This window comes from Delphinapterus leucas, chromosome 11 (assembly GCF_059928025.1).
Source record: "Delphinapterus leucas isolate spDelLeu-1000000601 "Yukka" chromosome 11, BTC_Dleu_Yukka2, whole genome shotgun sequence".
Taxonomy (NCBI): domain Eukaryota; kingdom Metazoa; phylum Chordata; class Mammalia; order Artiodactyla; family Monodontidae; genus Delphinapterus; species Delphinapterus leucas.
The window spans coordinates 62,282,589-62,309,033 of record NC_143139.1 but is presented as its reverse complement, the minus strand read 5'-3'; the positions used below and the strand labels follow the sequence as shown (position 1 = coordinate 62,309,033).

Here is a 26,445-nt window from a genome sequence, read left to right as displayed (position 1 = left end):
TAAAGTTTATAATTTTTTCTCATATTTTTGAAACGTGGATCTGAAATTCTCCTTTGTCAGATAGGGTCTCTGGAGCTAAAAGGATCTGCAGACTCCCATTGTAATACAGGTGGGACAGGCACGACCTAGAGCAGTCTCCCTCAGCCATTGGTCGGCCTCGCACCGGGCCCCTCCCCCAAGCGAGCGACCGTTAGTGAGCAACTGTCAATGAGCAACTGTTAGTGGTCCCACTCAGCCCTTGGCTGGCACCGCAGTGGGCCCCTCCCCCAAGCGAGCGACCGTTAGTGAGCAACTGTCAATGAGCAACTGACGGTTTGTGGTCCCACTCAGCCATTGGCTGGCACCGCATTGGGCCCCTCCCCCTCCCCCTTCTCTGTAGAAAAAGAGCCCAGAGAATGAGGACTGAGGGAAAATGTTTTTTTGCGACTAGGGTGCCATCTTCTCGGTCTGCTGGCTTTCTGATTAAAGTCGTTATTCCTTGCCCCAACAACTCATCTCCCGATTTATTGGCCTGTCATGTGGCAGGCAGAGCAAGCTTGGGCTCGGTAACACCATGTGATGCAGATACAAAGGTTTTAAATGAATTTTTGCTATTGAAGTCAGAATAGCAGCCTTAAATGAGGTAGCTATTTGAGGTAGACCTGAAATTCAATAATTATACATTTGTGTGGATGAGTATATAAAGCCCCAGAAAAAATCACTTAAAGCACTTAGGTTTTTCACGGAGGGAAAACAAATCATTATAATTATTTTCTTTACTTAAAAACTCACATATTTAATAAATTTAATAAAATTTGAAACTATATAATCTTGACCTTTTCCTATTTGCAGCAGATCCTACATCCTGTTTTTCCTGTTGATGAACTGTACACCTGCCAAAGTCGCAGGCATTATTCCTCCCTAGCCACCTCTTCACTGAAAGGACAGTGGATAAAAATGGAGACACAGCAGCACTGACATAGTCCTAATCGAGTAAAACTTACCACAAGACAACAGGCAAAATGTGTTTACACTACAACTGTTTAGTAGGATATATATTTTAAAATATAGCCTGTGCTATGTATTTTAATAAATGAAAAATAATATAAATATATAACAAAAAAGTTAATAAAATTAAATATAATAATTATATAGATTATTATTTTTGCCTGGAAACAACAGGCCTAGCTGTGGAAATTAATATAAATTTTATGTTGGGAAAGCAACGCCTTATAGACAACAGTTAACAAACATGTACAGTGTGCCACAATATACAATAAGCATCTTACATGCATTATGCCTGTTATTCTTCCCAACTCTACAAGGTAGATACTGTTATTTCTATTTGACAGCTGAAAATGAGACTAAGAGATGTAAAATTCTTTGTCCAAAGGCATATAGCTGGTAAGTGGCAGAGCTGGGCATTAAGTCTATATTCGCCTGGTCCCAGAGCGTGCCCCCTTAACCATTATGGTTTACGTTTTCTCATGGGTGAAAACAAAAATATCTCTAAACTCTATAAAAATGAGAATTATTTTAAAAGACTAATAATAGAAATAATAGTAGTAAAAGTAATAGACACGGGGAAAAGTCATGACATCTGGGTTCTATTTTGCCTTTGACGGCAAGTAGGTTAACTTTCAAAGGCCTCGGTTCTTGAGTGGGGGGGGAGGGGAGGGGGGAGGGGAAGGAGATGAGGACTAATAGATTGGAGGATATGGGAGGCTTTCTTTTAAAAATTTTAATTCTAGGCCTCTCTCTCCAGAATGAAACACTGTTCCAAAATGACTATGTGAAATAGGACTCCGCAACCTTCCTTATTATGTATACTCTGAGTATGCAGACCTGTCAGTGTTTACAGCTGTGGACCAACGGCGCTCGCCTTACCTATAAATGAATGGAGCCACGGTGGCAGTATTTGGGTGGCTGTGTTGCTGCTGCTGAGGGAGCTGGACAGCACCATTTCCCACGCTCTGCCCACTGCCTTGCGCCGCTGACCCCGCACAGGAACCCGCCAGAGAGGCGTGGCTAGCTTCCCTTCCTTCCAGAGGAGGAGGGCAGTTGGACGTGCTTGCTTTCTCAGTCGTTACGGGCTTAGGGAAGGACTGGGAAGGGCTTCCCTTGGTAGTCCTGAATTTTTCAGACTCTTTGCTTGTTGAGCTTCCCGGTGAAACAGTTTGCTTTGCTGTTGGCACCTTTGAGCCCGGTTTTGGAATCCCACTGGAAGAGGGGATTAAGCTTTCCTTCTTGGCTGCTGTCGTCTTGCTGCCCTTTGGGATGAAGCTTGCAATTTTAGAGGTCTTTTTTGGAGCCGTCTCCGCCACCTGATCTTTCTCGTCCTTGACTGGTTTTTCAGTGCAAACTTTATTTCTGTCCCTGTTCTTTTCCTCTTTTTCCTTTGGCTGTAGCAAAGACTTTTTATTGCTGAGATTTTTGCTTCCAGCTTTTGGAGGGGCTAATTTCGGTGACACTTTGGGGCTGCTATTTGTTGAGCCGCCGCTATTCAGACCGCTGTTAAAGCCTTCCATTTCACCAGATTCAGAAAAGGCATCGTCCTCCTTCCCACCATCACTGGGTCCTGAACTGGGAGGCTGCAGGGGGCGTAAAGCAGTCCGGGCATTGACCAGCTTGAACTTCTCAAGCATGGATTTCTGTCCCGAGGGAGCTGCTCTAACCCCGTCCGAGGCAGGGGGCTTCAGTCTGTCTGCAGATGGTGTGGGAGAGGTGCCTGGGCTCGACTGCTTCACGGTCAGCATGGTGGAGGTGGCGCTGTGCTTGGCATTCATGGACTTGCTGCGCCACGGCTTGCTGGCGCTCGGGGACGGGATGGCCGAGGCCGGGGGCTGCCCAGCAGCGCCGGGGGGCTGCGTGCTGCCACTCACACCTGAAGATGGTTGAGGTCCTTTGGAGGAATCTGGACGTGGTTAAGAAGAAACATTTTAAAAAGGCTGGTTAGTTTTTGATCACTTATGTCACACCACTGAGTATTTCTAACTGTAGGCACAAGGAAGTTTCCTTCCTCTGAACTGGAAACGGACATGCTATGTGGCATCAATCACTTCTGTAATGTGGTGGTTTTTGTACCAGATATCACATATTCAGTGTCTGAAGGACAGTGATGTTGGGGAAAAAAAAAAAACACAACACTTTTTTCCCCTTCTAAAATTATTCATAGCCAAATGAATTTTGCTGGTCACAGAGGTCTATAGATGAATACAACACTATCCCTCCCCTAAGCAATTCTCTGTATTCTTCCAGCTACTACTGTAGCTCATAGCAGTGAATGGATATTCCACCTTGCCTTATAAAAATAATGAATACTGAGAGATTGCTTTAACCTACAGGGAGCCTAGCTTATTCTTATCTGATTAAGTATGCTTTTGAATCATAATTTAGCTTTTTGTTAACATTGTTTTTATTTGTACAAAATAAATATTGAAAGGGATGTTTACATGGGTCAGATAATCTACTAAGAAATATATAAAATATGTAATACAAATATGTAATACTAAAAAATGTGTAATACATAATGTGTAATACATAATATGTATAATCCTTATAACAACCCTACAAGCTATGTATTGATATTTTACAAATAATTCTTACAAATAATAATTTTATAAATAATTTTTAAAAATTCTACATAACTTGTCCGAAGTCATCCAGCCTGGACCTGAACGGATTTCAAAGCCTGTGCTCTTAACTACCGCACCTGCAGGTTCCTGTAGGGATCTGAACAAACTTTAAATTCTAATAAAAAAATCAAGCTACTTTTTGGGGGCTATAAGAAAATAAGGCCAATTGTCATATAAGTACTTATAATGCACTAGTGTTTACTTACTTTCCACTGAGAAATCTCATTATGATATGAATTTCTATACGACTGTTATAGCACTGATTAATGCTTGATTACAATTCTTATTTTTAAGCATGAAAGACTAAACCAAAAAGAGATTTTATAACAATGTATAGAATAAAAAAAAAATTGAGCTTGGAGTTAAGAGATCTCAGTATAAATGTTGACACTGGAGAACTATGTAATTCTGGTCATGTCATTTACCTTAAATTTCATCTACCATAAATACCTCCCTCTTCCCTCCTCTTTTTCTTTTTTTTCTGAGAAATGGAGAAAACAATGGATAAATGATTAAATTAGATATTTATGTAAAAGAGGCAACGCTGATACTGTTAACATACTAGATATTGTCAAATAAATGCTAAGCTGTTTTTGATGAAATGTCCAAAGGAAATATTAATAAATCCTTTCATAATATTCAGGAATTGGAGACCATTAAATATTCATAGATCTAAAACTACAATGCTTTCACTTTTAAATGTTTTTTCCAACAGTATCAAAATGCATGATAAACAGTAGGTAATTAAGCCAATTGGTATAGAATACTTGTCTTACCCATTTTTCAGAAGAAGTTTACATTAAAAAGTTAATAAAGAAAGTTAGAGATAGGAAAAGAGGCTAAATTCTTCATTAAATATTTGTGTGAGTTAGGTTTTTTTAAAAGAAAATAAGTGTGCCTAAAACAATATAATAGATTTGTGAAGTTTATATTAACAATGCCAATAGTATAGACAAACGTAGATAACTTCACTGTGATTGCCTGTTTCCTCTACTGCACCGTTGATACAGTCCATGAAAGCAAAGACCACACCTGTAATGCATAGTTCTACATTACACACAAAGCACCTTCTGTGTGACAGGCACTAAACTAAGTTTTTGAAATACATTAACTCAGTCCTTCCAACAACTGCATAAAATTTTCATTATTACCCTCAATTTGCACATGAAGAAACTGAAGCACAAAGAGGTAAAAGAACTTGGCCAAAGTTACACAATTTGTAAGTGACAAGTCTGAGAACTGAACTTAGCTTGGGATTCTAAGTTAATTGTGTCAACCACTATGTTATACTATTTTTCAAATGTACAAGAAGTTCAATGGCTTATCAGTTATAACATTATTCCTTGACTCTAGAAACACAAAAAATAGTGAATGTCAAATTCATGCCTTTAATAGAATTGTCAAGTAGACTTTATTTCTCGATTACCTAGATTCAACTGGAAACTAAGAACATCTCCAAACAAGATGCATTTTCTCAAGCTCAGTGAATTGTGTACGTGCCCGTGCATTCCACACAGTGACCTTACTGTTTTGCAGATTTCTGTCCAACATATATGCCTCTATTTTTCTACTATTTCCAGAAATATTAATCAATGCTACTCAGTTCCTACAATCTCTAGGACTTGAATCTAGGCATAACATCTGTTAATATTTACTGAGTGGCTATTCTGTGCAAGACTCCCCAAGACACCTTACAATCTAGTCAGAGGAAAGAAATCAGACTCACAGAAGATGAATGGCATATATTAAACGTTAAACGAGTAGGAGGTGGGAAAGAAAATGGTAGAGATCAGAAGTGCACAAAGGGCTGTACAACATTAAATAAGATCAAGACAGATGAGCTAAGGGAGATATGCAGGCATTCAAGGCAGGAGTAATATAGAATTTTTATACGAAACTATGTGAAAATTTATTCTATTTTTTTACATTTTAAAAATATGTACATACGGGGCTTCCCTGGTGGCACAGTGGTTGAGAATCTGCCTGTTAATGCAGGGGACACGGGTTCGAGCCCTGGTCTGGGAAGAGCCCACATGCCGTGGAGCAACTAGGCTCGTGAGCCACAACTACTGAGCCTGTGCGTCTGGAGCCTGTGCTCCGCAACAAGAGAGGCCGCGATAATGAGAGGCCTGCGCACCGCAATGAAGAGCCGCCCCCGCTTGCCACAACTAGAGAAAGTCCTCACACAGAAATGAAGACCCAACACAGCAAAAATAAATAAAATAAATTATATAAAAAAAAATGTACATACGTATATTGGGACACAGAGTTAGAAATAAAGTACCCCCCAAATGAAATCATAGTCTGTTGTAGTATTGTTAAGAGGAACATAATGGCCTCATATTGAATTTATCTTCACTTTCTTACACTGATCTCAAAAGTTATTTGCAATATTTCTTATTCTATAATGAAAATAATATTAATAATATTACAAATATAATAATGCCTACTGGCATTTTATTGAAGACTCTTTAACTATATTATCTCACATTAGTATTCACAACAGCCTGATGAGATGGGAAGGGCCCCTATTTTTTCGTGTGTGTGACAATTTCATAATCACTTTGCCTATCTTTTTTTGGAAGGGCTCCTATTTCTAATTCACACTTGTGGAAACCCAAGCTTTGAGGGTCTAAACAACTCATTCAGTGGTGCACAGCTAGTGAGGAATGTGTGGTGTGGCTAGGATTTGATCCCACATGTGTGATTCTACAGCCCGAGCTCTATAATTATCGTAGAATGTCTGACATTTTAAGTGTTAACGTAACGGTCTCAGACTTTAATGTGTGCTTAAGTCACTGGGGATCCTACTGAATGTACATTACATTGTGCTTCAGCAGATCTGCAGGAGGCCCCAAGATTCTGCATTCCTAACAACCTTCCACATGATACCAACGCTGCTGGTCACAGACCATGTTTGGCTTTAAAGAGTTATTTCTTATGACAGTGTTCAAATTGGCTAAATTCATTAAATATTCCATAGCTGTGCAGCATTAATATTCTTCGTTCTGTGGAATTCTGGAAGCTTTGTCAGTTCTGCATTCCCCCCAGATGCTTGGCAATCTGTGGTGAGAGATCACTAAAAACAAAAGAGGTTTTCCTAATGTCCTTTATTTCATCATTTTCGCCACATACTCAGTGTGTATCTTCTGTGTTTCTGCAACTAGGTTAAGAAGCCAGGGGACTCCTACCCCTGTATGCCTGGGAGCTTTGGTGAGGATGAGAGAAGAGGGCAGAAAAGGACCAGTCAGGATGCTCTGTAAGTGTGCTGACAGGGATTAGCTAGATAGACTGCTACCGCAGTTCAAGTACAGAGGAAATTCAACATCATCACACCCAAAAATGAGACAGGAGGGACTCCAAATTATGACATCGACATCCAGCCTACAGCAACGGTCACAGCAAAAGCTATAAAATCGTTCTCAGATAAGTACACACATAGAAGACACTTCTCTGAACTCAACTCTCAATCTGTGCCCAGCTCCTCTCTATAATCAGCAATGAGGTGCTTCAGGTTTCATGGGGAGTGAAAATCATAAGTCACTGTGCATCAGGAGAGCATTAGAATAATGAGTGTCTCTCTGGACACCTCACAAGAAAGGGTGCAGAACAACAGCTGCTGAAATGGCAGCCTCTGCAGCTCTGACAGAGCGGGGGTCGGCACAATCTGTGCGATTTACATGTTCAATAGTAAGTAGCCTGGTCTCAACTGATGCATTGCTGAGTGTTGTTAACTCAGCTTCTGACTATAAATGAACTGTTAGCTGGGTATGGTGGAAAAGCACAGGTATCTAATGCACATATTTAAGGGCATTCCTGCAACAAACTTGTATCTTGCATTTGCAGGGCCTCTCTGCCTATAGCTGGTTCCTTGTCTCTAGCCTCCAAAGAGAAAGTTTCTTCCACTCCCTCTCCTTTTCCTCCCCTTCTTCTTCCACCTCGCATCCACCACCACCAATTCCATTACAACCAAATAATATTATTTATCAACTGCTTACTTTTCCCAAGTACTTTGATACATGGTATCACATTTAGAGCTTCTACCCATATGCCTCTTATTTAAACTCATAATAATCTATAATATACATATTATTTCTCTTGTTATAAATGAGAAAACTGAAGCTTAGAGAAAGTAACTTGCTCCAAATCATGCATAGAGTAAAATTTAGAAAAGACAAAACCAAAATTGGAACCTAGGTTTATGTGACTACAAAATTTGGAGGCTTTTGACTCTCCCTTCTTTCCATATGTTTGCTTGCCCACCCAAAAATTCTGCCGGTTCGGCTCTCCAGAAAGTCACGTTTGTCACAACAGTGAAGGCAACTGGGTAACACCCCGAAATTTGGGTTCCTTCTTCCTCAATGAGCAGAATATAAACGGGGAGAACATGATACAAGATACTCACTATTCAGTTACCTATATACTATCTCCTGGGGCATCCTACTGGCACCATCCTTTTGAGTTGATGTAAGAATAGATTTTAATTCCTGCTTAGAAAACATCTAAATTCAGAGAGTTAATTTTTAGTTATTTCATATGCAAAAAAAAATAACTTTGATGACCTGGGAAAAATGCCAATCTAGTTCTAAAATTAATACACGGAGGTAAATGTGGCAGTCACAACAGACATATGGGAAGTTTAGATAAAGACGATTCTCCATGGAAATTTGGCAGGTTAGCTTCCGAGCTTAGTGCTATGTTGCCAATGGTGCTACTAGCCTGAGAAAGGACCAGGGAACATCCTCAGTTGTTTATTTCTTCTTCCTCACTGAGTAGTATACTGTTTGGATGGAAGCAAACCAGCTTTCAGTTCACAAAGTAACAACACAGAAAGTAGCAACAACAATAAAAATGACAATGGCACCACTCTTTTTCAAGTATTCCCTGTACAGCAGGCATGGTGCTCAGTGATATGTATGGTCCCTGCTAATTATAGCACAACTTCAGCATCACAGATCATTACGGAAGGAAGGAAATGACTGATCAATGTGGTGACGGCAATTAGTTTGGTAAATAACTAACTTAGACTCTCATTTTACAATAATATACCAAAATACACTGAACGTTTCGAAAGTTAAAAAAAATAGCATTCAAATTTGTTTTCAGTTGTTCTGCTACCAACTGGCCCCTTGTTTACCTCACCACACTCCCATAAATGATGGCTTGTGAAATGCCTCAATCATCAATTTTATGATGAACAGAAACATGGAATGCTATTACAGGGATTGTAGGGGCACTGTCCATTCTGCACATGTATATATTGTACCATTAGTAATGTGAGAGTGCCACTTTGTGGACTATTGAAAAATTTAGGGAAGCTTTAACTCACCAGCCAGATTTTTTTAAAGTATGTAATTTATGTATGGGCATATAAAATACATGTACACCTCAATATGTAAGCATGTGTGCGTAAGTAAACAACATATATGCCCAAGTCTATTTAGTCATATCACTTGACCTATGTACTTAATTGTTACCTCATAAACATCCTCAAGATTAATTTGAAATTATGTCATTATAGGTTTATATAATTATTAAGGAAATAAAGCAAAAAGTCATGGTGGAACACATAATGAAATCATCCATAAAGAGATATAATGAGTAAAACATATTTGCATTGCATTGAAAAGGAAATAAAACAGTTCAGTTCTGTGGTCTTAAGAGTAATTTCAGAGTAATTAAAAAAGTACTTAAGAACTAGATAATTATGTTTTAGCTGTCAAAACTCCACGACTAATGCAACATTCACATTAAACCTATAGTTTTAAAAAGTTCAATTTCAATTTTGCTAAATTCTCCATATCAATCATACTAAATCTATGTTGAGTGTAAATGAAAGAAAACACTTTCACACCAGAAGATACTTCATTAGAACCTGGGAGAACAGAAAGGAAATCTCCTCTTCCACAGATGTACAGGTACCATGTAAGAATCACATGGGAGAAACAATAAAGAGATGGGAGCATGCCCTCTGGTACTGTGGCATGTTTCTTAGCAACAGAGAAAAACATCTCTCTGTTAAGGAACTCTGCCAAGTAATAAGTGGTTACAGATAATAATTCAGAAAGTGAATTCCAAATAGAGCTAGGGACATTTACATTCCTAATAATACTGAACTGTTAAGCCTTTTTCATATTTGTCATGTTGATTTTACAAAACAAGAATTATTTCTTAAGATAATTTGCTTCAGGCATATAAAGTGTGTGCCCAAATGAACCAGGGCATTTTTTTTTTCACAAGATCCCTGATTTCCGCTGAAAAGATATTTGATTTTTCTTTAAAGCACACATCTGTCTAGAGTAATCTCATAGGGTGCATGGGCAAACTGATAAATGCTAGTGTCAGAACATATTATTCATTGTCAGTCTCTGCATGTCAGGTCACCAAGGGAAGAAACTTGGACTCCCCAAAGAAATGCTTTTCTACAAACAATATACTATCTTCCTTTCACCATTTGTTCTGAGAAATTTGTTCCTACATTCCATTTCAACAGAATGGTGGGGTGGCATTGCTTTCTATTTTAACATTTCTATTTCAGCCTTCCCTGCAAGTGATAATCTATGGCCAGGTTCACCGATATTTTAATCCATTTGGTGAAATGAGCACACTATTTTTTGGATTATTATTAAAATGGTATTAGATGTATCTTTTGAAGTACAGTTTGTGATTCTCTTCTGATTTCCCTTTATTAGATAAGCCACACAATTCGTAAATAAGCTATTTTTACCATCCCGTACATGTGAGAAGCTACTGTGCTTTCAACAGTATGTTTTTTAATAAGGAAGTGAAATTGTTTTAATTGTGAATAAACCTTTACTATCTATTACAAATTCTAGAGATTCCCCAATTGATTCATATAACTCATCATTTAAGACTTCTTAAAGAAAGTAGAAAGTACATTTTCACTTAGAAGCATTCAGGGAGCACATTACAGATAGTGTGATTATTTCTTTTGAGTAAAAATATCTTAATTTATTTATTTTTTTTTTTTGCGGTACGCGGGCCTCTCACTGTTGTGGCCTCTCCCATTGCGAAGCACAGGCTCCGGACGCGCAGGCTCAGCGGCCATGGCTCACGGGCCCAGCCGCTCCGTGGCATGTGGGATCTTCCCGGACCAGGGCACGAACCCGTGTCCCCTACATCGGCAGGCGGACTCTCAACCACTGCGCCACCAGGGGAGCCCATATCTTAATTTATTAAAGTTAACTGTTATACTTCCTAATAACTAAAAAGGAATGGCAATTAGAATACTCAAGTTAGTAATTTCTGAATTCTGTCATTATAATATTGTAACCTTTGAAAATTCTTGTTTAATTTTCACCTTATTTGGCCATGCCTAGGATATGTATGAACTATATTGTCACAGAGATCAACCTGTCATCAGATGAAATCTTATATTTTTATATGCTACGTTAACATGAAAAATCTCCATGTCAAAGGTTAAATAAAACATTCTTATCCAAAAAGATGTACCATTCAAATAGTCTAAAGAATAAATTATAAACTGCTTCATATGTGATGTTTATATTTGTTTTGTTTGCTCTATAATTTAAGCTAATATTTTGGAAATATAAAATAGCATGACACAATGATTAATTTAGAGATGATATTGGATATACTGATATGAAGTTGTAATTCCACATTAATAGAAAATGCCATATAGCATGCAAAACAAATTCCAGAAGGCTGTATTATATAATGCAATTTATGCTTTAATTATGATTGACAGTTTACAGACATTTAATGCCTACATTTGATATATAATATTATAAATATTTGTGAATGTGAGATCATACACTTTAAATGTTTTGGAATTTTACTTTGTTGGAATTAAAAGTAATGGCTAATTCACCATGAAAACTTTTGCTCGATACCGACCTAAGGAAATCTGCTTATGGTCAAAAACCTCATAATGTATGTTATCTGTCTCCACCTTGTGGTTATTATAAATATTGCTACTTTCTAATTTTGCACTACTTCCTAGACGTACATAAGAGAGGCTGAATGGCTATGGAAAGACATGAATACTTGGCTACCTCTGGATTTTTACTTTTAGACACCAGAAACACAAAAATTATTTCACATGATCAAAAAATACATTATGATATCAAAGCGTTGGGTCATCTAAAGCATTTCTAGGTTTCTTTGCCTATGTTATTAGTCATTTTTTGCAAAACTCTTATACAAGTGTAGTATCATGTAGCTAAAATCAGACACTTGAGCAGTCCACTCAGCATATCTTAATGTCTAAACATGTTTATTTTCCCTTAGAATTTCATAGCACATATAGGCCTTTGTATGATGCTTTCTAGGAAAGTCACAAAATGAGGGAGATGTTTTTCTGATAAGAAATTCTTGTCCCCTTTCTCTCCAGGAGAAGTGTTAAGTCTTCAGTAACATTTCTAGGTTCTCCAATCAAAGGTTTTATTCTTTATTTTAAAGACAAAATCCTAACTTCCAAACACATACTATTTTCTTCTTTTTCCATTCAACTCAAGAACTGGGGATATTACAGGGATCAAGATACACTGCTTTGCTTACAGGGGTTTACAGTCTGTCCAATTTTGTTTTAATGGGTAGGAAATTTTCATGAAAGTGTATAATTCATAGATCACTCCTGTCAATTCATGTCTGAGTAAGAGAAGTCTAATCAGATAATCCATATGAAACAATTGGAAATGATCTAATCTGAGCCAAAAAGTTTCTACCTGGTTCAATTAGTCAAACCAAATTTGCCAGCTGTCCTACTAAGTGTATTTGTCACTTTGGAATTTCATGTCTTGTTGCATGGAGAGTTAAATACTACACAGAGAAGTTAAAGTTTTATTGATTAGAAAATACTACCTCAAAATCCCGCAACATGCCCTAGTCCCTCACAGGGTCACACTGCTCCCAACAGCAGAGGTTCTTGATTTTCTCATGGTTTAGATGTAAATTAGGTTCTTGATTTTCTCATGGTTTAGATGTAAATTACACATCCTACCGTTTGGATGCAAGCTCCACAGGGATATGCATCAAGCCAGCACCTCTTTAAATACGCACTGTGCACATTGGAGAGAACTGTGTATCATACAGTAGTTAATATATAATCTGCCTTTAACACACACTTCCACTGTGTCCTTTCTTCCTGATCAACGTGTGATTGGATATTTCTATCATACACTCGTTCAAGAAAATAAAACAAACATGAATAATTTGTCTCTTACAGGAAAAACTAAGGTCATAATATTTATCTGTCCTGCTGCTCTCAAAGACTAAGTACCCTTCATAATTATGTCTTAAATTTTGATGCTCCAACCTTAACTTCCTCAAACATGTATGGCATTTAATGTTAACTAAAACCAAGGATTTGAAAACATTTCATATAGGTTTATGATTTCAAGATAAGTGCTCATAAAACATGAGAAAACAAAAGAAAATGCTATTTACATGCATCCAGGAGGAACTTTTTTTGAGAAACAGATTTTATACTTGGGGATAATCACTAACCACTTTAATATAAATGACTATATTTCCTTAAAGTGTTCTCCAGATAGGAAAGGTCCTGAAGAAAGCTGGAATTCAGGAGGAGGCACTTAGACAATATAAGAAAGTCCACTGATAACATTTCCATTCCAAATGCTGTAACACTGCTTAAATACTAGATTTAGCATGTAATTTATTAGGCTCATATGTTACACTTGTGCCTTAATGATGTAATGGGCGAACACTTACCTTTTTCATTTCCATTTGCATAATTTGGAGGCTTGTTTTTATCAATGCTGTTAAAGCTCTGACTTCTCCTATTTAAATTGGAGGCTCCCTGGACCTTGCTGCTGCTGCCTGCAGCTGGCACCCTAGAGGGACCTGGAAGTCTGAAATAGTACAAGAAAAATTACATCATTATTGTACATTATAAAAAGATAGGGAACAGGAGGTTCTGAGCAGGGAAGAGTTAATGGGAAAATCATAATTTATGACATTCAGCAGAAAATGTTGGCTTAAGCGACAAACAGCTAAACACAAGGTTTGAAAATCTTCAGGAAAATCTCGGTTCATATGATATAATTTGCCTCCAAAGTATATTAATAATGCAGGACAATTGGAAATAAAGTAATTTTAACTAAAAAGTCATGCCTATACGCACCTGATGAATAAAACTTTGATTTAAAGGTACTCTAACAATTACATGAAAAGCAAGGGAAATAATAATACTTAACTAGAATCTATTATATTCTCAGGGTATTAACCAGCTGCCTGCAGTTGTTGTTAACTTGTTCTATTCAATATACGGGACATTTGTTTTTATCTTAGGTGGCTGTATCTTAGATGAACTTGTACATTAATAAAAAGAAGAATAAAGTTACATACAAATTGCAAATAGCAAATGCTTACTGAACATCTAAGCTAGTTAATTACTCGAAAACACGGTGTGGAGACCAAGGTCGTGAGTTTGTTCATATCTGACTGATCTGTCTCACATAAAAACTTTCACTCTCTTGCCAAAAGTAAGCACCTAGACTCTAGCTGGTTATCTCACAAGTGTGGCCAACTGGTCACACAGGCCATGTGACAAGGATGCAGGTCTCAGAAGAAGAAAATCTAGAAGAAAACTCTATGCTAGTAGAATGACAATTTAAAATACACCTATAGCGATAGTAGCTTTAGCTGCTCGTGGTGTATGAAGGACAAGACATGAGGAAATGTAGGCAGACTGTATTAGAATTAGGGGAAGTTTGACAGGAGGAATCATCTGCAGTTATTTTATTTGAACTATAATTAAACATCAGTTTGGACCATGTATTTCACTGTTTAAACAGTTTCCATATTAACACTTCAGGTATCAATTATTTCAAGAACTGTGCATAAAATATGCAATTACTATATTTTATTTTATACTAATACTAATGTATATTGTGTATGTATAGTAAACTCAATCCGCATAAATGAAAAACTAGAAATCAAGAATTAATATTGGCATCTTAAGACATATTTAAAAACATGATATTAAGGGTTGCCAGCATCTTTGCTAGTATTTGCTGCCACCATGTGAATGTCACTGTGTACTGCTCTAATAAGTTCTATCTGAAAAGAAAAATAACAAAAACAATCCATAACTTATAAGTGTAGCAAATAATTTTTTCTTGTTATACAAAATGTTTAAAATAAAAGAATGTTTATATCTATTATATTGGTACCCAACATACCACAATTTCACAATCAGTTGCTACAATATTCAAATTTTAACTCACCTTATTATACTACTTGACACATTATTTCCATAGATTATCAGGAAATAAAACTCTTAAATGTATACTATAAATATTTTATAATAGTAACAGGTATTGCGAAACGGAATGAACATCAGGAAAACACACACGCCAGCTTAAGACCAGAAATGTTGATATCTTGGAATAGTTAATAGTTTCAAAATGTCGGCTGTATTTTGGAGTTTAAATACATATGGCTAATAAATAGTTCCTTCAGCTATTTTGCTAATTAGAGGTTGTGTCATGCACAAGATTAGAATCTTTTCCAAATGACTCCAGCATTTAACTTTTACTCAAATGGATCTACAGGGTTTGTAAGTCTAGCACAATAACCACAGACACCAAGAATTTTGAGTACCAGTGATTGCACTATGTAGAAGGAATTCAACTAATTAATTTGGCCAAATGTCCCATCGTAATAAATCTGAGAACTAGTCCTGTAGACACAGCCATAGACTTAGAAAGTTCATTCCAAACTCACATTTATAAACAAATTTTGCCACAAAATTTGCCCTGCTTGCAGTGAAACTTGACCTGTTTCTAGAAAGCAATTAAAATGCATTTTGATCTTGACTGTGATCCATGAAGCCAAGTGACATTTAGTTCTCAGAAGAACAAATTAAAACAAATTAAAAAATCCATTTGCTCTTCTCATTACCCTAATTTGACAGTCAGCCAGAGCTCAACATCATTCATCAAAGTAAAAAGAGAAATGAGAATGAAGCCCAAAAGGAGATGTTCTATTAAATCAAAGAAGTACTTAAAATATATTTTATATTCATTAAGTCTTAGAAGTAGTAATAGAAAATGCTTACTGAACATGGCAGGTCACTGTTCTTTGCGCATCCTAGTTTATATCATTTCTTTTGATTTTTAATTAAATACCCTTTTAATTTGCCTTTCCAGAATCAGTTTAATTACTATGGAAATGAACATAACTTAGGAAACCAAGGCAAGGGGAAAAGCACATAACCTCAAGTTAAGGCATCACAAGTAGTTCTTGTGGTCAAATACTGCATAATATGATTCATTATTAGAGTAGTGACTAGTAAACCACCACTGAGATACTTCCCCAGTGAGTGAGATGGCACATATAATCACATAATAATCAGGGGGGCAAAACACATTTGCTGTGGCTTCACTTAGCTGTACCATCATGCCTCCAGTAACCTAACATTAAAAAAAATCACTTTCCACACATTTTTCTATACCAGTATTTTCCAAACAGTATATAATGCACTGTCATTTATTATAATAGACTGCCTTTAAAATACATATGATATAAAGAAGCAAAAATTTAAATGATTAAAGATAAAAGAATGGTTCAGGCTGAGCTGGTGCTAACTTCCCCACAAAAATCTGCCAATGTTTCTCACTTCTGCTTCCAAATGTGCAATAATTAATGCATACCCATTTCAAAAAGCAATTACAATCTTGTTTTACTTCCAGATTTGTGGCCTGGAAAGAATGGGGTCTTCAAAGTAATTTTTTTCCTTGACTTTCTCTAAGCCTAGAACCTAGACTTCAGCCCAGTCATAGCACTACGAATTAGAAGAACCCAAGACCCATTTCATAATCTAACACAAACATGCTCACCCCCAAGAAGGCATATGGAAATCGACTTCGAAGATTTCGGTACTCTAAGCTTTTCATCCAGAAGTATGTCAGTTTTTGAAAAAAGTTAGAATGATAGGACAAAATATCACTGGGCATTTACTTTATTATCACTAACAAGCAATAAATTAGAGATATTAACTGACCTAGTAGGCTTTTTTTGACTGGTTGCAATTCCACTGTGATTAGACTGAGTTGCATATCTGGCTGCCAGACTGTATGAGGAGAAACAGAGAAATTGAATTAAAGAGATTCTTTGAACATGGAAAGAAAGTACAAACTTACAAGAAAACTATGAGTTAATGAAATGCAATTAGAACATGTACAAACATGTATAAAGAATAAATTAGAAAATTATGATAATGTAACACATATACCATGACCTTTGATTATGAACATATTATGAAATAAATAATGCTGTGGACCCCTTAATAAGTGTGTCATCAATGAATTTTAAAAAATGGTTGTGTGACAATATTAATATTTTTAAAGTAATATTATTCCATCTTAGAAAAAATTCAACCTTTGTAAATGACAGTGAAAACTTCAGGAAAGCTAAAGTTTGACTTAACACCATAGCAAGATCTCTTTCTCAAAAAGATTCAAATGGAAAAAAGAGTATGAAATGAGAGTCATTATTTTCTTTTATAAACTCTTCTAGTCTGCTGTTTTAACCTAAATACTATTTTGAAAGCCAAAAGATTAAAATATCTGGTTTCTGTGTAGTAAGTTATTGTTGATCTCTAGTCCTGGATAGAATATTTTATGGAAGTGATTAATACAAGATGTTTTTCTAGAGAAAGATCTATGCAAAAAATTGAGATTAAAATGGAGTCAAATTCTTCAAAAATGGACTGAACAACTGCTGACGACAATTTCTGGGCATTCTTGAATTACAATTCTTAATGATTTTTTAAATCACAATCTTTGGTCGAAAACACACCAAAAAGCATTATGGAAACCAAGTTTTGAAGAGCAGTGGATACTTTATAAACGAAATGAACATGTGTGCTTTAACTTGAACTGATTTCTGAATTACCTAATGGTTCTGAAATTAGTGTTCTGAAGGCTATAGTAAGACTCAGTGGGCCTAAACATGTTCACACGTGCTGTGATGGTCATGGGTTGATGTGTGAGTGGAGCATCACTCTGCTGGTGAATTGTGATGACTCTACATGAACACATTTGTTGTACATGCACAGTTTCCAAGGCCTCCAAGGAAACAGGAACAACATGGGGTTGTAGGAGTCAGGGTGGAAGGGTCATGTGAAGCCCTGCTGTTAATCCAGTTGCTTTGCTGCTAAGTAGAGGGTATTTAACCAAGGGAAGGATCCCTTAAGATGGTGACATGTTTCCTGAGTAAACTCTTACTCCATGCAGCCAGTCTGTGGTGGGAGTATGCAGGCCTTTGAACTGCCTGGCTAGAGAGGAATAAAGAATTCCTCATATCTAGACAGCTTTTCAGAGCACTTGTTTTTCAAGTGGATATGTGATATATTCTTATTCGCAGAGAGTGCATTCTGTATTCTAACTGTACTGGACACTGAGACAACTGGCTACAACTGGCCAAACTAGCTCAGCAACAATAATATCAGAGGACAATTTAAAAGTAAAAACCAAAGCACTCCAATGAAATATTAATTCAAAAATTAAAACTAAAAGTACCCAAAGTGAAAAAAATGAATCTTCTGTGAACATGTCAGACTGCTTTGTCAACCCAAGAATAAGAGAACCACCTACAGGTTCACCATGATGTCTCCTAGCCTGTACCCTCCAAACTGAACACAAATATTAGCAGGAGAGATGCCAATAAAACAATGTACTTTCCCTCGGGGAACTAAAGCCACCTCATTGATTTTTTCTTCCATGATTTTAAAGATGTATCATAATTTCTAGTATAGAAGTAGAAAACCAACAACAAAATCTAGAGGTTAATCAACTTGGTCAAAATCAGTCTGATTTTATTGCCCACTTGTGTTTTCTAATTATTATGAGAATACTCTACTAGTTGCCTATATTTTTGTACCAAGCCATCCTACTTTAATTCTTTGAAACTGGGCTTCTGCCCTATACTATCCTTACAAATGTGAAACTGTTATTTGAAGAAGAGTTTGATTCAACTCTCACCATATTCTAATATTTTTGTATTTGACCATATTTTTCTCTCTGCCTTTTAAAATTTCTCTCTTTCACAGACTGTCATACTAATAAACTCACTTGATCTGCCCACCATCATTCTTGTCCATTTTCTCTTTCTTTCACCAGGCCCTCTTCCCTTACCCATCTCTTAAAAGCATGCTTTTTCATATGTCATCTTTCCTCAAACACTTGTATGCATTCTTTCATTTGATTCTTACCTAAGATTTCAGGTGGAATCTACTAGAAACTAGAGTTAATAGCTGCATCAAACTCCCAGTCATCAATATCAAGTGAATAAAAGACATCCATTTCCATGACCTTCAAAATCAATTACCACATCAAACTCACCATTTTCCTTTTTTTAATCCCCCAAGTTCTAATCAGGTCCTTCCTTTCATTTCATGATTTCTGTACACAGGATCACCATTTTCTTTAGGTCTTTGGGCTTGAAACCTCAATAGTCAACTCTTCCCTTTTTCCTTCCTTTTAATTATTGTAGATGTGCAATCAATATCCTGCCACGCTGATTCGACCTCTACAAACTTATCTATGCTCTCCTTCAATTTTCATGTTTACCACCTAACTCAAGCCCCAACACTTCTCACAATGCCTCTAGCTCCCTTTATTTCTCTTTTTCTTTCTTTCTTTTCTTTCTTTCTTTCTTTCTTTCTTTCTTTCTTTCTTTCTTTCTTCCTTCCTTCCTTCTTTCCTTCCATCCTTCCTTCCTTCCTTTTTCTTTCTTTCTTTCTCTCTCTCTCTTTCTTTCTTCCTTCCTTCCTTTTTTACCTGGCCCTGGCTCTCTACGCAGCAGAAACGAATTTCTTTCCCCACAGTGCTTGTGATACCATGTCCCTAATTTCAGATTTACAAATGGGCTAGTAACAAAGCAGGTGAGTAGGTACAGCCAAAGCAGTTTAATAGTGAAACAGACACAAGGGACATGTAGACACAGCTCTGAGGCAAGTGGTCTCTGAGGCAAGATAAATAGAGTCAGAGCACCACTAAACTAAGGATTTGCAGACATCTGGTTAGAAGATTATGTATTCTTTTCCTGAAATGTTGTCAAATGAAAGTCCTTCTAGCTAATGGGTGGCAAAAAGTATCAGAAACAAAAGCATAAAAAAATAAATATTTTGAGACACACTGTGGGTTCTACTAAAGGAAGTATCTTCTCATCTATCCTGTAAAGTAGAATATCAAGGGGAAAGCTTTTTATTTCCCCTAACATGGAAGGGAAGAGGAGGAGATTAGAGACAGTCAATTAAAAAAAAGGATGAAACTCAACTGGTGTTCAATACACAGAAGGATCCAAACTGCCAGAACTATCCAATACAGCTTCAGTGCAAATCCCCATGTAGAACTGCAATATCCATTTATTATAAGGAAAGAAAGCTTCTCAAAGTAAACCAATCCTGAATTGCAATCACCTATTTTCATTAACCACCAGAGCCTCACTACTCAAGGTGTTGTCCACAGACGAACAAAATGGCATCACCTGGGCCTTGTTAGAAATACTGAATATTAGGTCTCATCCCAAATCTACTGAATCAGAATCTGCATTTTAACAGGATTCCTATGCATAATAAAAGCTGTGCTCTACAGAACTCCACAGATGTCCAAGCTTGGAAGAAAAACACCTGTTTCCAAAGTCAAAGAGCATAATCTAAACATCTCAAGCCACGCCTCATTTTCTATTCTGCTGCTGCTGCTTTAGATAGCGCTGACACCCTCCTTCCTCTAGAAATCCTCAACTCACTTAGCTTTCTTAACATGACAGCTGTCTCTTGAGCTACTCCTCCTCCTTCCAAGACACAGGTCCACTCACCATCACCCCTTCTAAATTTTGTACTATGCCCATGAATATTGTCAAAACCATAATCCTAGGTATCAGCTGGTATATCCCTCCGTTCTTTTTATATCAAATCTGTATTTTATACTCCAATCTCAATTCTAAACCCAGAGGCTCTTTTCTAAGTATCTCACTATCTCCTACATATTCTACCTGGATCTATCAGCTGTATTTCTCCCAGATATCCCCCAAATGTTCAAACCTTAACTCATTATTCTTTCAAATCATCTCTCTCTCTTTGACTTTGTTATTTAAATTTAGTGTCACCAACTTTTTTTTTTTTCCATTGAACAAAGAAGAGTTGTCTTCTTTGACATGACCCACTCCATTTCTACCTCTGTGTCATTTCTCTCATGGACTCTGATAATGCCCCTCCACTAGTCTCTTTGTTATCATCCCTTTTTTATTGCCAACCAAATCCAATCATTCTTCTCACAGTCAACAGAACTAACTTTCCCAAGAAAGAATAGATATCAATCTCTTTCTTTGAAATTGCTGTTGACTCCCCATTGTCTGTAGGATATAGTCCAAGCTCTGTGATCTGGTTTACTGAGTGTTTCCGTGTGTCTCCTCAGACTCTCTTACAGCTTCATCTCCTCTGCACATCCTGCATGCCATGTTCTCCACTGTCATCACACCTCTGCTTCTGGCCTGAGGCCTCTTCTCCCCCGGCTCCATGGCTTTTCTCATGAGGTTTCCTTCATCTGCAACACCATGGCTTCTCTTCCCCACATTATGAAATCTTACTTCTGCTTTAAGATCCTGCTCAAGTGTCACCTCCTTCTTGAGGCATTTCTCAAGTCTTGTAGAGTTAGTTTTGTCCTCCATTAGTCCCCAGGTCTTTCTTCATCTCTAAGGATTAGGTTAACATGGAAATTTATCAGGGTAAATGCTTATCTCCTGAACAGATTGCATTGTTCACCAGGACAGGAATTACGGTATGTTCATTTCTTCATTCTCAGTTCCTATCATGGGTTGGTATGTGTTCAGTAATTAACTATTGATTGCTATTTACTGGGTAGTATTATCAAAAAATGGTATGTTATATCACCATCTTTTAACCAAGGGAAATTGTTTTAAAAATGGAATTATCAGAAGTATATTAAAGGAAGACACTTGTCTTCATTGTGTCCTTATTAAGTGACAGTTTACATTTATTTTCTCATTTATTCCTCACAGTAGTCCTGCAAAGGTGATACTCCATTCCGGACTGAAAAATATGAAACCGCCTTTAAACATTAAGTAACTTGTACAAGTTATACATCTTATAAATAATAGTACTGAAATTTAAACTTTCTTCTGTTGGATTCTATAAGCTGTGCTATGTTCTACTATACCATATCATTTTCTTGCAAAGTACAACTTGTGATACTTTAATGCTTCTTTTGCTATTAATTCATTGCCTTTTGGATTTGTATCTCCAAGACATTGTGATAATAACTTTATATTGCCTTCAGAGTATCATCTCTTCCAGTGTCAAATAAATCTACTTTCAATAGATACTCTTCAGCATTTAGATAGGGAATTTTAAATAATTTCATTCAACAGATGACCTTATGTAGAAATAGGAAATAAACAGTAAAACAAATTTTAAATGGTCTGATGCTTTTAGTGTCCAAGCAATTCTCAAAACTCTTCCAAGTAAACACTATTTTTTAAACGTTTAAGCCACATTTTAGTAAGAGCTAGAAAATTATGGCACACTATTTATAACTTGCCGCTCCCATGTTCATTGCACACATGACTAATTAATCAATCACAGAACTTTTTTCTGCTGAGTCCTGTGGTAGCCTCAAAATCCTTGGCTAGGATTCCAGCAACCCTTATTAATCAGAACACTTAGAATGAGAGTAAAAACGTACTCGATCTCTTCCTTATGCTTTCCTCAAATATTGTTAAGAAGATTTTGAGTGGCTCAGTGCAAGACTTTTGTGGAAGGTTCTATTTCTGTTGTAGTTATTCCACCAGTGGACTTCCATGCAGAAGTAAAAATTATGTAATCTTATTCCTTAGCTTTCATTTTCAAAAATCAAATTGGACCCAGATACAAAGACATGTGCGTCATTAAAAGTCACCAAAACATAATATCTGAGCCTCACACGTCTATCATTCTTTACCTCCATTGGCTACTATCAAGGTTCTTTCAAAAAAAAAAAAATCTCAGTTGAGACAGTTAATATTTGAATTGCCTTAATTGCTATTTAATTCCCATGATAGTTAAAATATTCTTTTAACAACTACTAATTGCCCAAGTAAAAAGTTGGAGAGCCACAGTAACTTCCTAAGAAATTGAGCCTTTGTCATGACCCCAGCAGAGAATACCAAAAGGTTTAAATTGCAGAATAAATAATAAATTCCCAGATTAATGAGATCATTTTCTTTGATATGTAAAGAAGAAATTGGGGGGACGAAAGAGGTTGGGATACTTAGCAAGCCTGGAACCAGGAGACCACATAGGAAATCACTGCTACAATTCAGGAAAGATTTGATGAGGGCCTGAATGGAGGCAGAGGCACAGGAAATAAGAGTAAATGATTAATGAGAGAAGTTATAATCATGGACACAGGACTTGAAGGGAAAAATCTAAGATGGCTCTGGGGCCTCTGGCTTGGGTTGCGCAGTATAGTTACATGGGAACAGAGGGCAGGAAAAAGAGATATAACATCCCTGATAGAGTGTAAAATGAGAAAAAAAAATCAAGACTCCACTTTTAAGTTATGTCATTAGTCAAAGGGTGAATAAAGTAACAGGAAATACTAGGAAGATGGATATTCACAGATGAATAAATCCATTTTCACAGCAGAGATAAAGTAAAGATCACTTTATGGTCATATTATAATAGCTCTTTTTTAAAGCACATAATAGTTCTGGATATTGAATAAATTAATAAATAAGAAATTGACTCCACACCCCTAAGGTATTTAAAGTGGCAGAGAGACACAGATATTGAGAAATTTGATTTAGTTTTGTGTTCCACTTATTCTAATAAGCATATATTGATTGACGTTATCCACCAATTAATAAACCATTAAAAAAGATTTTATTGACCGCCGGCATGTATCAGCAATGTGCTAGAACGATTTAATTTGGGAAAATTAGGTTTAAGAATGCAGGGATGACTGTTTCACTCTGAGAAGTATAACCCTTCAGACCATGTATTCCAACTCAAAACCCTTCCTAAAAAATACAATTTGATATTTAATGGAAACTGAACTGACTTCAACCTTGGAAGAAGAAACAAAACAATATTAGGCAACTGTGCAAAAAGTGGTACATTCAAATATCTACCTTCTGTGAATTATTAAACTGAAATGCCAGTAGTAAAGATCTAATATGTTGGTTAGTAGCGCAGACTCTAAAGCCTGAATACTCTACCTGAATCCCAGCTCAGCTGTTCTCTGTGCCTGTGTCCTCAGGGGTTAAATAAGGATGACAATATTATCTGTCTCAAGGTTCTTATAAGGATTAAACTGTAGATCACTTAGAAGGGTGTCTGGTAGAAATAAGTGCTGGAACAGTTAAAAAGAAAATTCAGTGGGACTCAGATGTGCGTTTGGGAGTCCCTGGGTTCACTAAGACCCCATGCGAGGCTCTATAAATAGTCTGGTGAATTCATTAAAACATAACTTCCTATGTTCCTACAACTACCCTGCCCTCCTGTGCTTGGTTGGTTGGTTTGTTTATTGATTGATTGATTGATTGATTGTGGTACGCGGGCCTCTCACTGTTGTGGCCTCTCCCATTGAGGAGCACAGGCTCCGGACGCGCAGGCTCAGCGGCCATGGCTCACCGGCCCAGCCGCTCCGCGGCATGTGGGATCTTCCCGGACCGGGGCACGAACCCGTGTCCCCTGCATCGGCAGGCGGACTCTCAACCACTGCGCCACCAGGGAAGCCCCCACCTATCACTTTTGATGCTACTACATTCTTACTCTAAGACCCACAAGCACGGACATCTCAGGACAGTGCCTGAGCTTTTGACTCTGGCTCTCAATCTCCTGGTTTATAATGACTTTGAGACCCGATTTCGTGCAAGCAAATACAATTGTCTTATTCTCCCTCAAAACTCTCTGAATACTACTCACTCTTCTTGTTTTCTAAACTCAACAATATCAAGCCCTATAGGTCCTAATCTTATAAAGAATCATCAGAAAATTGCCCCAATAGGACATCCAAGAACCACCATTCCCAAAACAACACGCACAGGGTGAGCCTTCCAGAACCTACAATTCTCAAAACTGTACATAATTCCCCAAGTACCTCAAATACAGAATTTCATAAATGTTCTGTTTTGTGATACAGTCATTAGATGAAAATATAGTTTTGATATGCTTAATGCTATAGTATATTTGCTTTAATATTTCAACCACAGTTTTGTGTTAGATTTGCACTCTAAATGTCATAACTAATTTGAAAGACAGCGGTAAAATGTGTCAGAAATTGAGGCAGTCCTCGATAACAACAACAAAAATAATTTGCCTTTAAGAAGGTAGCAAACAGGCCTCCATAATTCTGAATATATTGCAAAACAACAAAAGGAATTCTCTTGTTTGCTCACTTGACCCATAAATGTTTGTAGTCTCCAGAGTTTTGTTCTGAGCCCTCCTTTTCTTCCCTAGCTTTATACTCTCTTCCTGAGTAATCTCTTCCATTTCTATAGTTTCAATCAACAAAACATTGCTAAGCCGATGTTCCCAGGTCCATATATCTGGCCCTGACCACTCTTCTGGGCTCCAGAGCCTCATATTAGATATCACCATCTAGAAGTCCCACTGAAATGTCAAATCCATGAAGGCCAAAGCTGAACTTCCTCTCTTCATCTCCTTCTCATCTGTTTCCACCACAGCATTACTATTTTTTCCCTTGTTGAAATACATCACCACCAGTGGGTCAACAAAACTAGAAATGTGATGATTTCTTTGGCCCTTACCTCCAAACAGTCCTCAAATCCATCTTCCTCAGTCCCACCCTCATGCCTATTAACATTAAATTGTTCAAACTCTTGTCTCTATAGCTATAATGTATGACAAACCTGGACCCTCTCACATTTCTCCCCAAAGCACATTTTTCTCCACCCTGTCACCAAGGTCATGTTCCTAAGTTATAAGCAGCCTCATTTTCCTTCTGCTAAGAAAATTCCTGAAGCAACTTCCTTTACCTTCAAGAAAGAACTCCCAGCTCCTAGAAGGAGCATCCAGAGCCCCCATGAATTGGCCTCTGCCTACTTTTCTAGCCTCCCTCTCATCACGCCCTGTGGCAATTTAAACCCAGAGCTACAATCAATTATTAGATGCTCCTGTCATTAAAAGGTGAGATCTCTATCCCACCCACCCTCCCTTTGAAGCCGGGTGGAATTGTCAGTCCTTCATCTGTTGGGTCACAATACAGTTGGGTCACAGTACAATGTCCCTGAGACAGCCATGCTGGTGAGGCCATATGTAGTCACTGTTCCAGACACGTGAGTGAAGAAGTCACCTCAAAAGTGGATTCTCCAACCACAGGTGTTTTGCTTCGGGGCAGCCTGTGACACTCCAGCCATTCCACCCTTCCCTGTGAAGGTTCCAGAAATAGTGGAGTAGAGACAAGCCATTCCTGATGTGCCCTGTCTGACTCCTAAGCTCACAAAATCCATGAGTATGATAAAATCGTATTGTTCTGTGCCAATATATTTTAAACAGCAAGAGATACCCAGAACACATTTCCACTTCCACTTTCTGCCCAGCCAAAAAGTGGCAGTTTCCTGAAAGTGAAATGGCATTTTCCTCATCAGTGCCTTTGTATGGGCTTTCGCACTCTGTTGGAGTAGTTAGCACACCTCACTGAACCACCTGTTTAAACACCTAGGTCCTCTATTAGATGATGGGCGAAATAAAAGGTTAAAGCACCACCAGATCTCAGCTGCACATCTAGCATAATTCCTGGCACATAGTGGGGGCTGAATCTTTATTTGTTGAAAGGTCACATCTGAACTTTCAAACCAC

The 26,445-nt window shown here is 37.4% G+C and overlaps 1 protein-coding gene across 1 annotated transcript in view; it reads right to left on the bottom strand.

Moving 5' to 3' along the window:
* LOC149748041 (neuron navigator 3-like) overlaps positions 1–26,445 on the bottom strand; it is a 659,075-nt gene that overhangs the window by 13,017 nt on the left and 619,613 nt on the right. Inside the window, exons 7-9 of the mRNA XM_089921063.1 lie at positions 16,624–16,692; positions 13,329–13,468; positions 1,867–2,893 (exon numbers count right to left, since the gene is read on the bottom strand). Coding sequence (XP_089777189.1) covers positions 1,867–2,893; positions 13,329–13,468; positions 16,624–16,692 — 1,236 coding nt within the window. The remainder of the gene's footprint in view (positions 1–1,866; positions 2,894–13,328; positions 13,469–16,623; positions 16,693–26,445) is intronic.